General features: G+C 41.1%; 1 protein-coding gene across 2 annotated transcripts in view; it reads right to left on the bottom strand.

Moving 5' to 3' along the window:
* The window catches only part of STAC (SH3 and cysteine rich domain), a 75,823-nt gene that overhangs the window by 16,217 nt on the left and 46,571 nt on the right, over positions 1-13,035 (bottom strand). Inside the window, exons 4-6 of one of the 2 annotated variants that reach the window (XM_075706062.1) lie at positions 10,770-10,851; positions 8,891-9,006; positions 4,148-4,229 (exon numbers count right to left, since the gene is read on the bottom strand). In XM_075706062.1, coding sequence (XP_075562177.1) covers positions 4,148-4,229; positions 8,891-9,006; positions 10,770-10,851 — 280 coding nt within the window. The remainder of the gene's footprint in view (positions 1-4,147; positions 4,230-8,890; positions 9,007-10,769; positions 10,852-13,035) is intronic. The other variant, XM_075706063.1, reaches the window with a different exon arrangement.

The following is a 13,035-nucleotide window of genomic DNA, read 5'->3' as shown; positions in this document are numbered from 1 at the left end:
TAAGAATTACCTGGTGTTTCTTGCTTCTGAATAAAGTCTGAATCGGGACATGGTTTAGTCTAGTCAGGACATGGTTTAGTCTAGTCTACCCTTGATTGGCTTAGAGTAGACTTGGTAGTGTAGGTTAATGGTTGGACTGGATGATCTTAAAGGTCTTTTCCAACCTAGACGATTCTATGATTCTATGATTCTATGATTCTATGAATACGACTTTAATAGCTTGAGTCTTTAAGCAGCTAGAACCATCAGCATCTTCTCCCACCATATACCTCTGCAGGTGTTTTGAGCAGAAGCTGGATTTTGCAGTCTCTAACAATTTGGAAATCTCCAAAACAGTAATAAGTAGCAGGCTGATTGAATGTATTTTCTTTTTGTTTCTTTTTGTTTCTCTGTGATACATTTACATGTGTTCAGGGGAAAGAAGGTGCCAGGGAACACCAAACTGCTGAATTTCTTTCCCTCTCTGCTCTTTCACTTGCTCACCCTTTCTTCCATTAACACATATTTCTGCAGCTATTCTACATTGTAAATCACAACCAGACAAAGAGTCTTTGAAGAAGTTTTATGAGTGAAATAGTTGGTACTTAGACGTTAAAAAAATGTAATAGTCTTGCAACAGGGGAAAGATAACTAAAACGGCAGCCACAGAATGCATGAGAAAGATTTTGTACAAAGTGACACACATCCACGAGCACACACAAGCACACGTTCTCTGATAAATTGTAAGACAGTATTGTAGTCACAAAGTCTAAAGTGTGAATGTGAAGACAGCATGTGAGCTGATACCTGCAGCATTTAACCTGAAAATACCCCAGTTGTGTCCAGGTGGTCTGACTGCAGCTGTCCTGGGGGCCTCACTGTGCTCCTCACCAGCTCCTGTTGTAGAGGGACTCTGACCCTGCAAACTGTCATGAGTACCAGGGGGAAACCTTAAAAATAAAATTAATTTCCTGTATCTTCTAGTATAGGGGTATATGTATATCTGACATCTATATAAAGGGATGTAAAATGCTGCCATTACAATCTGGCAATGTTTAAGTCCTACTCAAATAACTGTGCTTTGTTTTTTGTGTCCAGGGGAAAGAGTTAGGGAGGCAAATAGAAAAAGCTCTAGTGAATAATGAGTTGGTGTCCTGGTTTCGGCTGGGATGGAGTTAATTTTCTTCCTAGTAGCTGGCATAGTGCTGTGTTTTAGATTTAGTATGAGAATAATGTTGATAACACACTGATGTTTTAGTTGTTGCTAAGTAGTGTTTAGATTAAGTCAAGGACTTTTTAGCTTCTCATGCTCTGCCAGGTGCACAAGAAGCAGGGAGTGAGCATAGCCAGGACAGCTGACCCAAACTGGCCAAAGGGATATTCCATACCATATGACGTCATGCTCAGTATATAAGCCAGGGGAGTTGGCAAGGGGGAGAGAACTGCTGCTTGGGAACTGGCTGGGCATTGGTTGGTGGGTGGTGAGCAATTGCATTGTGCATCACTTATTTTGTATATTTATTGTTATTATTACTATTGCTATTGTTATTATTATTTTTCCTTTCTTTTCTGTCCTATTAAACTGTCTTTATTCACAAACTTTACTTTTTTTTTTTTTTTTTTTTATTCTCTCCCCCATCCCACTGGGAAACAGAGGGAATGAGCGAACAGCTGTGTGGTGTTTAGCTGCCTACTGGGTTAAACCACAACAGCTGGGTAACCAGGAGCATTTTGGACTTGCAGAAAGTCATTCACCAGACAAAGCGGAAGTATTTCAGCAGCGTGTTTGGAGTAATTTCCGCTTGCTGACAGAAAATAAAGCCAAGTTACTAATGTACAGCCTCGTGAGCTGTGGAGCTGACCCAACAGGTGGGGGGGGAGCTGGACTGTATGCTTATGTTTGCCGAGAAGTGCTCACCAAACCTGGGTTTGCAGAGGGGACAGCCTATATTTGACTCGAGGGGAAGTGCTCAAATCCGTGTTGATAACAGGCTCATACATGTCACTTAAAGTACATTTTGGCTCATGGAACTTCTGTTACAGATGGCAATTCACAGCAGTGAAGGAGTATAAGTGGCTTAGAGAAGGCTGAAGGGCTGGAAATTAGGTATGTCATCTTACAGTTGTAAACTAGGAAGCTTTTTTCATAGTATGTATGCCAGGGCCTGAATGAAAGAATCTTCCCTTGACGTTGTTATAGAAGTCTATAAGAGTGATCACACAGCCACACATGTGCTGGGTCTTTTCACCCTTCTGCAGGCTGTGTCTTTTCCACTGTTTCCCTTTAAGCAAAGTCTCAAATGTACATTTTCCTAATATCTTATTTGCAGAAGACAGCTTTTTAATGAAAAAAACAAAAAAAGAACTGGGATGGACCTGATTCTTGGGATGGACCTGATTCTATCAAGGCAATAATGTGGAACTGTCTGCTAAAGAGACAGTGGACAACTGAGGAAACAGGAGTGGTGAATCACCCTGTAACAACATTTTGAATTTACTTTGTTAAATTTTTAATCTCTGTTTAGCTCACGGTCTCCAGATATTACTAGGAGGCACTTGAATCTGAAGGCCATAGACGTAAGTAGTTCACACCTCCACACAACAGAACTCCATGTATTTTCATATTTGTTTGCTCTAGCAGCGGACAAAAACAAATTAAAAAAAAAAAAAGCAATCTGAAAAGGATTTTACCATTTCCATAGCTTGTGCAAAGAGTGTGAGCAGTTTATTAAAAACCTACCAAGGGGAAATTTCTGGAGTGACTGATGCATAATTTATACCCTGAGCCTCTGAAGGATGGATTGTAAAAAAGCCAGTGCTGATCAAAGGAATCGTTAATGTGCCATGGAAGTTATTTGGAGGTTTGACACATGTTGAGTTTTTAAACTAATTTCTTTAAGTTCCTTGAATGCCTCTTAGTGCATTCAGTGAATGCAGATCTTGGAGAAAAAAGATTCTTTGGGTTTTAGAAATTAAACTACTGAGCGACAATGAAATAAAAAGTTATCTGAAAACTCAAACAGGGCCAAATTAATCTCAGGTGGGCAGGATTAAACAATGTGAAGCAGACTGAATTATTTATCTTTAACCAGGTCAGGTCAAGTCAACTTGCACTTGCAAGGCAGAAAACCTAAATAAATAGTCAGGAGAAAGCAGATAACATAGATGGGATATTCACAAAATGAGAGGGAAGAAATGACTAAACACAGTGAGAAGTGATAGGACCAGGAGGGGAGGAAAGGAATAAAGAGGTAGCATAAAATAGGAATGGACAGCTGAAGCTGGCATTTCACCTACATGAATTGCTAGCAGCATATAAGGAGCACTGGGGGTCTAATGGAAGAAAACTATGCTCACCGTGATTTATTTCTGTAGTGTTAATCTCATGTGAGATTCAGCATAGCAGCCTTCAAGTGCTGTTAGAGAAGTTGCTCTGATGGTTTGCGCCTGAAGTTTTGCTTAATGCTCCAAACCCCTTTGTACTTATTACTTCCCTCACCATGACTGAATTCAAGAACAGGGTCACAAACACTGTCCCTCAGTGGCTGAGATTTCATTACTAAGCTCTTGATTGGTCTGATGGTCTCAAAATCCCACCATACCAATGCTGTAAAGACATTACTCTTGTACTGCAAGCAGACAAAAGAATTGGACTATTAATATTACTGGGCACATACTATAGTTGTACTGAGAAGCCGCAATTATAATCAGGATTCATTGTGTTGGCTATTTTACAGACATATGGATATTATGTGATTCATTTCCTGTCCCAAAGAGATTATGGAATATCGAGACATGTAGACAATTCAAACATATGGAAGAGAAAGGAAGTATTACTTTTGTTCCACCCTGCCAATGTGGAATTGAAGCATGTTAAGTGATTAGTCTACAGTCATGTTCATGAAGTGTAGGAGATAGGGAATGGACCTGAACCTTGTCCTGTGTCAGGTCTGGACACAAGAAATTAAGAAAACTGGTAGCTTGGACTTAATCTGAATGGCAAAAAGCATTCCCCAAATTCTTGCATCAAATACATGCCCTGCTCACCTCCCACTCTGAAAACCAGAACGCTGCTAAAACCTGGGCATGCGATAAAAAAACCCATCTGAAATAGGCTGTACACAGGCCTATACATCTGAAGATGCTGTCATGGCCTGGCAGCACTCACCGCTGTTGCTGCGTTTCCTGCTTGTGTCAAGGGTGCCTGCAGAGCTATCGCCTTCCTCAGGAACTTCTGCCAGGTCAGCTGTCTGTAGGGACAGAAAGAGCAAATGAGATAGGATAAGCCAGAAAAAGTGAGCGATGAGGTGAAATAAGACCACACAAGAGCTTTGGGGGAATGCAGGACTTGGGTGCTATGAGAGCAGAGCAAGTCAGCCTAATGGGATTGCAGAAGACATTGTATCTGGTGATGCACAACAAACACCTACTTCACAGGGAGCAGTGAAAGCCCAAAAAGAACTCCAGACCAAGTTTCCAGTCTGAAGTACAAAAGATTTCTGCAGTATAAAGTGAAGTGAAAGTTAAGGAACAAAGTATTACGTTAAACATTTTGGTTCTCTGTATAAAATAGAAGGGGCTTGGAGGAATTTGTAGATCCTGCAGGTATACTAAATAGCTGTCTACCAAGGAGACTGAACATTAACTGAAACTATTGACTATCAATTTCTTAACTCTGAATACATTATTCAGTAAAATAACTGTAATGTAAGGGTGATTTTAATTCTGTTAACATGCTGTGAAAGAAGGAGCTGGAGTGTGACGGATTTTAAGTCAGTCTTTAAATATCTGCCCTCACTTTCTTTTTAAACAGTCATCTGGCTGGTATGGTTAGGGAAAAATGAAACCCAAACGTTGTTATTAGAATTACGGTGATTTTCTATTTGTACCATATTAATGTCAGTCATGATTAGGAACCCAGTGTTCTAGGCTGTAGGAAAACATGGGGTGACATAATCCCAAGCCTCAGAAGTATACTCTGCATAAGGCATTGGATTCCTTGATTGGGTAGTTGTCTTCGCTATGTATAGCCCAACAGGAACAAGGAGCTCCTCCAGGCAACTTTGAATCTGACCTTACAGAGCTTCAGTTTCTGAACTCTCCCCACATGCCTTCTTTTGGGTAAAACATCTTTTATAACCATAAAAAACCCAAACATTGAACTTGAGTCAGGTGCTCTCTCTAATCTGAAAAACTGTAAATCTTTATATGCTCCTAAGATTTATTTATTTTTTGTTGACAGGTTTTTAAGACGCATGGAAGGATTCAACTTAATTATTCCATGACACTCTAGAACAATACCATACACATAGCTCTGTCCATTCCTTTGAAGACTTTTGTCTGCATTACAGGAAGAAAAGCCAAACAAAGTACATTCACTGCCTTAGTTCAGGGAGCACAAAATCTGAATTACTTTACAGATTTTTATATGTTTTTTCCTTTTACTAGTGTTGACAACAAAGCTTTTTTTTTAGAACATACTTTGAGAATTTTATTTCCTCTATCTAGTACTTTCCTAGCTACTTCCCCATCCAAGGATACTAATGAACAAAGATGTTAAAAGTAGATTTATGCCACAGGTATCTTGTGGTTATCTTGTTTCCCTTGCTATTTTAAGAGCTTTCTACTTCACTGCTCTGATATGCCTTGGTTTTAGACTCAGCCTTTCGTGGTATTTCATGCTTGTCTTGCATCTTGCAGTGGGTGACCCCGGATGAGAAGGCACTGAAATAGCAATGTTAACGTGGATTCAGTGTACAGCATATCTGGGGATTTCTACTTGCTGGGTGGGGAAAGGAAAGCCTAGCTTTGTTGAAATAGTAAATTCCAGCTATTTTTCAGCTCATTGCTATGGCATGTTCCTCAGTCTTCATAGACTAGCTTCATAATTGCTGATTAACTTTGTATTTTGTTGGGTACTAGTGCATACGGCATGTACAGTGTCTGTCTCTTCAGTATATACCTCATCCAAAGTCTCCTGAAGTAACCTCAGTTACCTTTAATGACTTTTCAGTCAAGAGCTATATGATAAATGGTCTAATAGAAGTTATAGAGGTACAAAGCTGCTTTTGAGAGGAGCTGAGCCACAAAAAACTAACAAGAACTGGAATCACATTTACATCACCTCAAGTGACTTTCTGTATAAATGTGGATTGCAGAAGCACATTTTTGAAGGAAGCAGTAGGTAGTAAATCTGTAGCATATGGCCACTTTCTTTTATGGGAAATGCAGAATCTGGGCTGAAAAATCACAGTGGGTGCATCCACACTGCTCAGTCATGTTAAAAATATCTTGGCTAGTTCACAGCAAGAGTGTTATTGCTGCTCTGTGCAGAGACATGAACTGCAATCCTGGAAGCTTTGTGGCTGTAGAGGCTAGTCACCTTTGCTTTTAACTACCTTCAGCAGGGAGCAAGCCCTTTGACAGTTTGGACACCACCTGCAAGGTGCAGTAGGATCCCAGGTGTCACCACATCCCTGGTGACCCTGTTTTCATAGCATCATAGAATCATAGAATGCTTTGGGTTGGAAAGGACCTTTAGAGGTCATCAAACTCAACCCCCCTGCAGCGAGCAGGGACAGCTTTAACTAGATCAAGTTGCTCAGAGCCCCATCCAACCTGACCTTGAATATTTCCAGGGATGGGGCCTCCACTGCCTCTCTGGGCAACCTGTTCCAGTGCTTCACCACCCTCAGTGTAAAAAATTTCTTTCTTATGTCTAGTCTAAATCTATTCTTCTTTAGTTTAAATCCATTATTCCTTGTTCTGTCACAGAACAGATGTGTTTTCATCACATAGCAGAACATTGAAGAACTCCCCAGCTCCCAGGGCTGGGGCACAGCCCACCCACAAAGCCCCAGTGCTGCTGTGAGCCTCACAGCTGCATTGCTGCTTCTGATTTGAGAGGAGCATAACAGCACAGATGTGAGGACCCCTGGGGAAAAATCTTAGTCCTTATACATTATTAACTGCACGTGTGCTGCTAGCTTACATGCTCTGGTGCATTTTTATCTGGGCTCTAAGGGCTCTGTGTCACACCCTGCTTTGGTCACTGGTCAGTGCCTGCTCCTGGGCCACACACCACAGTTGTAAAGCTCCATGGCTCCATCATTTGGATCAGGGTTGTGTCTATCCCTGTTTTTTATTCTTGTCTCAATCCACAGGCTTGCACTGGCAGAAGTCATGGTTTCATATGTCTGTTTATTCAGTTCTCTAATGTTTTCTATTTTCTGTATGCTGACACGTGTTATATTCTCTCTCAGCCTCAATACCCTGGAGAAATTCCCATAATGAACTTGCGTTCCTCATTCTACACCCACACCCCACCTAGTTATGATCAGCTCCCTAGGGCAAGCTGACACAGCATTCATGATTTCCATGCTTGAGTTGTCATTCATAATTCAACATAATGCTTTATTGATTTAGAAAACAATAATTACATTTGTAGAACTCCTGTTTCAAAGTAAATTAAATAACTGAAAGAAAGAACTGTAATCACAATGCAACAGGTGGTAGAGTCACTTAGGGTTTTAAAAAAGACTGGAAATTACCAAATTCCTTTTGAGGCACAAACAAGGGTGGATAGAGGACATGTCCTTTAATAACTCCCTTGCAGATTTTACTTAGTTCTTGTTGAAATTTGTCTGTCTTCTTTCCCATCTGACACAAATGAATGTCTGTTTAGAGGCCACCTATACCACCTGAGGTTACAGTTCAGCCATGTGAGTGAGCATACATTTAAGTGTGAGGGAAATGTTGTACCAAACATAAACAGATTTTAGCACAACTTTAAATTAAACATGTAAGTGTTTGCTCTGAGTCCTGGAGATCAAGTCTCATCATGTCTCTGTGCCTGGTGATTTTTATTCTGAGGTGAGTGCAGGAAAGAGTGTCAGATAATCTGGGTTTGATTTTTAGACATGACAATGAGCTTTAGCCTCCAGTGTATTCAGGTGTGATTTTTTTTGCGGGGCAGGGGGGAAGTGGGGAGGATTTATTGGGGAAAAAAGAGACCCCCAAGCATAGGTTTAAGTGACTCTTTATGAGAGGTGAGAGGGTATTAAACATTCTTTCAACCCCATCCATGAGCTCCTGATCTCATGGGTCCCAATACTGTTGAGATAACCATTTCTGTAAGGAAGAAATTGGTGTTATCATTGAGCTAGGTATAGATTTGGCAAACGCAGGGCTAAGGGAACTGTTGTTTCCCATGTCCTTCTCCAGCTCTTCTGCCATGGTCCTGAAGAAGTGACGGTTGTGATAGGAGAAAGTGAATGACAAGGATTAACATGAAGGTGAAAAATCTCCCTGTCTGTATATAACAAGCTGAGCACACCTGCCTGTATTTGGGTTTTGGAGAGAGGAGGACAACTGTGATGCCTCCCTCCTGAGTCTACACTGGGCAAGGGTGGAGGTGCCAGGCCATTGCCTTGTTGCAGTAGCAGTGGCTTAACTGTGGCTGGGCTTGTACTGTAGAGCTTGTACTTTTAAATCTAGGCTCTGAGGACTCCAATGCATTGCTATCACTTGTACGAAGGGTAAATGCCCACCACCACCAAGAGGCAGGATGTGACTACTCCAGCATGGCAGTTAAATATCTCTGTTCCACTTTTCCATAGATATGAAAAATCAAAAGGATATAATTTCCTTTTCCAACCTGATAAAAGAAGACTATTGATTTAATTTGTATTTTTCTCTTTTTCTCAAGAGTCATCTAAAAGATACTTAAAACCTGAGTTTGAAAAAATAATGTGTTTTCCGGTCTCATTTTGGAAGCTGGGAGTGAGGGTTGGTTTTTTTTTTTTTTTTACAGTTTAAAATACAAATTTTGTGAACTCTGAGACAAAATCCTGTGAATGAATATCTGTTGCTCTTCCACAACGAAAATGGAAGAAACATGTGGGATACTTACAGAGTTTCTGTTGGGAGAGTCAGACCCACTTCCAGAACTGCCCTTTTTGGTTTTCTGAGCTAAGGAAGTCCCAAAGCGGAGAGTTTCATACACAGGGTCGACCTTATTTCCACAGGCTGCAACAGAAGCAACAAAACATGCATCAATCCCTTGAAGATATTTCTGGTCATGTTCCTGCTCCACTTGGAGAAACACCTGCCTCTACCAACATGTTGGGCTGTATGCTTAGACACAAGTTGAGAGACTATCCTCATAAAAACTGTTTGATGAACTTAGTGGAACTGGCTTTTGCTAGCAATTTTCTGCTGCCTCTCTGCTCCTGTAAAGATCATCCTCCTCTTATACAGGCTCTTTGGGTCCCCCTATTGCCTTGTCTCTCTTCACCTGCCATCCTCCTTCTCTAATCACCACTGATGCTGAGGTAAGGTTTCCTTACCACTGAGGTAAGGAAGGCAAAGCACCAGGAGGCTTTAATCCATGTTTGCTGCCTGTTCTTACCACTGACCTCTTGGATTGCTCTCAACAGTAGATGCTTGAAGGGAAAAACCCTGCATCGTGCCTGAGCATCGTTGTGGTATGTGTGGGACATCACCTTTATCTATTTACCCTCATAGTGCTGCTACTTGGCTAATTTGGATAAAAAGGATGGCCTGGATCTTTCTTGAAAGGTACTAACATCCCCACTGTGGGGCCATATGAGGTCTGGAGGCAGGTGTGAGTAGGTGCCTGCTGTTGGAAACATGCTCCAGGTTGCTCAGCTCAGTCTACAGGTAGCCAGAAAGGCCACCACCCCTATTGGTGTATGTCCATTCAATTCTCAATCCCACTCTCCCTCACAGATGTCCCCAAAGTCATTTCCCATGGCAGAGAAATGGATGTCTTCAACTGGCATGAGCAAATCCAGTTCAAATCCTCTTCTACATACTGCATTATTAGACCTCAGCCTCCCTTGCAGGGCAAGGTAGTAGACACAGTATGTTTCTAGCACTGTGTAGAAGGAGGGAAATTTTGGCCAAAATACTGAGAAAATACATGGGATTTTGAATTTTGATGAGAGCAAAGCACCCCTCATATTTTAGTCAGAGTTTGTTCAAAATGTTTCTATTACTTCTGATAAAAATTATGGATGTTTTTGAGAAAGAGCAAGTTAGATGAAATCTATGTAATTAACTTTTTTTTTTTTTTTTTAGCCGCTGAAAACAACAAATTAAATGTCCTCAGACAAGTAATTTTAAACTGACTGCCTAGCTTTGGCTTGTATTTTTTCTACTGCCAGGCTTGCCTAGTCAGAGTACTGGTGGGGAGAAATATTTTCCAGAACCAACTCAAATTCTCCATTTCAAAATGTTTTTCAGGAATTTGGTATTACAGTGAGCAAAATCTGGTCTTTCAAATACTTGGACAATGTGTAGACATGGTCAATAAGGAAAAAATATGAGGAAAGCAAAAAGTGTGGTTGCAAAAGGACAGGAACCTAGCAAAGTCCCTCAAAAGCCAGGCCAGTGGTTTGAATGCCTCCTGCTGTTTTGATCTCTCTGTCTTTTATCTGGTTCTTCCCAGCTCAGACCTTCACTTCAATATTCCAGTGTTGCCTCCCTTTTAAGTTCCTACCTCAAGCTCAGGTAGTTATTATTATAAACAGGGTGATTACTAAGAGGTTATATGTACAGGGTTTTGAGTGAAACGCACAATAAACACACCCTCTCCTCTTCCAGCTTTGTATCTTTGAAGTGGTCCTTTCCTGAGATGGCAGAAGGACATCCAGTCACCGAAAGGAGCTGGAAGGCTGCTGAGGGTAAATACCACGGCTGGAAGTCTGCCGCTGCTGTTGCAGAGCACTGCCAAAGGGAGACTGAATGGAAAAGCAATCAAAACCTACCAATAGGCATCACTTCTTTGATGCAGCCAAACTGTTCATGAATGAGTAGTGGAGAGCTGTAGTACCGTCGAAATCCCTTTGGCTGGAGGGAGAGAAAGCAAAAACAAATGAAGTGCATTTCTGCCATGACGGATGTAGTAGAAATAACCTCAGCTCTTCAGCTAGTGGCATAACAATGTGGCGAGGCTGGAAATTTGATTCCTGCTGTTGAGTCACTGTGGGGTTTATAGATCAGGGATTTATTTGATTTTTCTCCGGGAAAAAAACAATTTCCCGTATTTATGTGGAAGGAGGAGGGACTAATTTTCAGCCCCCCTTTTTCTTTTGTCTTACACAAAAAGCAGCACTAATTAATTGCAGAAGAAGTGTGGAATCATTAGAGGTTCTGGGAAGTTTCGCTCTCCCTTTCTTCTTATGTAATGTGAATTTGCATTGTTTTGCATTTGCTAAACATGCGACTATTCTTCCCTACCCTAACTCCAAATCCTGATGTTCCTACATATGCACTTGTGAAACCCAAGGAATTTAGAGCCTTTCTATAGGTTTTTCTAAGGTTTGCTGCTGACTGACTGCAGCTTCCACTGCTTTTTTGTCTTCTAAGTTCAAAAAACTCCACAAGACGTCACCAGATGAGTACCCAAAAATGAAGGTGCTAACATCTAAGTCTTTGGAAATGCCATTCAAAGAGATTCATAAATGGTCTCTCAGATTTCTAATCTTTCCAGGCTGTGAGATCTTCCAGTCACAGCGAGACGTGGGAAAGCTTCATGGAGATGTGCGTATTTTCCGTATCCTATGTTCAGTATTGTCCTGGTTTTGGCTGGGATAGAGTTAATTCTCTTCCTAGTAGCTGGCATAGTGCTGTGTTTTAGATTTAGTATGAGAATAATGTTGATAACACACTGATGTTTTAGTTGTTGCTAACTAGTATTTACATTAAGTCAAGGACTTTTTAGCTTCTCATGCTCTGCCAGGTGCACAAGAAGCAGGGAGGGGACACAGCCAGGACAGCTGACCCAGACTGGCCAAAGGGATATTCCATGCCATATGACATCATGCTCAGTATATAAGCTGTGGGGAGTTGGCTGGGGAGCAGCAATCACTGCTCGGGAACTGGCTGGGCATCCGTCAGCACGTGATGAGCAATTCCATCGTGCATCACTTGCTTTGTATATTCTAATTATTATTACTACTGCTACTGGTTTACTTTATTTCAATTATTAAACTGTTCTTATCTCAACCCACTTCTACTCTTCCAGTTGTCTCCCCCATTCCACCAGAGGGGAGTGAGCAAGTGGCTGTGTGGTGCTTAGTTGCTGGTTAGTGTTAAACCACAACAAGTATACACAAAAAAATAATAGACAACTAGTTCTTTTGCTAATGAACTGCAGTATAGATTGAGAAGCAATGAGAGGATTGATAAATTTGGTTTCTCAGAGGAATAAATTGCAGATTCCGCAGCCCCTGTTTGCCCCCAAACAAACTAGATTCAGGCGGAACATGAACTCATAAAACTCCTGTGACTTTCCTGGATGACTTCCTGATGTAAATTTGGCATCTACTTTTATGCTTTTTTAAACTAGTGACCAGAAGAGCTGAGGCTGGAATCAAGAATTGCATGAAACAATTGACATGATTTAATATTTGACTTGTCCAAGGCTTGCAATGACATCATTCAGCTCTTCACAGACCAACTTCCTATACCAGAATGCCTCACACTAGGGCTATAATTATGGTTTAAATGCATAAAGGTTTGCCTCAGGTGTATAAACAACAATAACATTCACTGAATACTCTTGGAGATAAAAGATCTTTCCAGTGAAAGGTGGGTTTTCTAGCCCTTTTGAAGTCAATGCTTGCATTTTTTCATCACTTAACACAGTGAAACTGGGTTTAGCTCCTATTTGTCCCAGGTGCTTTCAGGTTGCAACAAATCTGAGAACATCTGAAACATGAATATATGTATTCAGTTTTCATATTCCAAATGGTTATTTTATCCAAGTTCTTTTTCTAGGAGTAGCTAAAAGAACCATATTCCCATAAAAGTCATCAAGTTGAGTTAGAATCATCTCAAACACAATGTCCTGCCTTTGCCAGTAATGAGAATTTGCTCCTCAGAATGTGACCCGGGCACTAAGGTGCTGTGTCCATACAGGGGCAGGTCTCCTCCCAGCCTCTCCTACTGAGAGATTGCTTCAAACTCGGTAGTGTCTCACTGTGAAGTATCCTTTGGTTTTCTTTTTAAGATGAATTATGGTTTTTCTTC

Source organism: Pelecanus crispus, chromosome 2 (genome assembly GCF_030463565.1).
Source record: "Pelecanus crispus isolate bPelCri1 chromosome 2, bPelCri1.pri, whole genome shotgun sequence".
NCBI lineage: Eukaryota > Metazoa > Chordata > Aves > Pelecaniformes > Pelecanidae > Pelecanus > Pelecanus crispus.
This window is presented reverse-complemented; position numbering and strand designations above follow the sequence as displayed.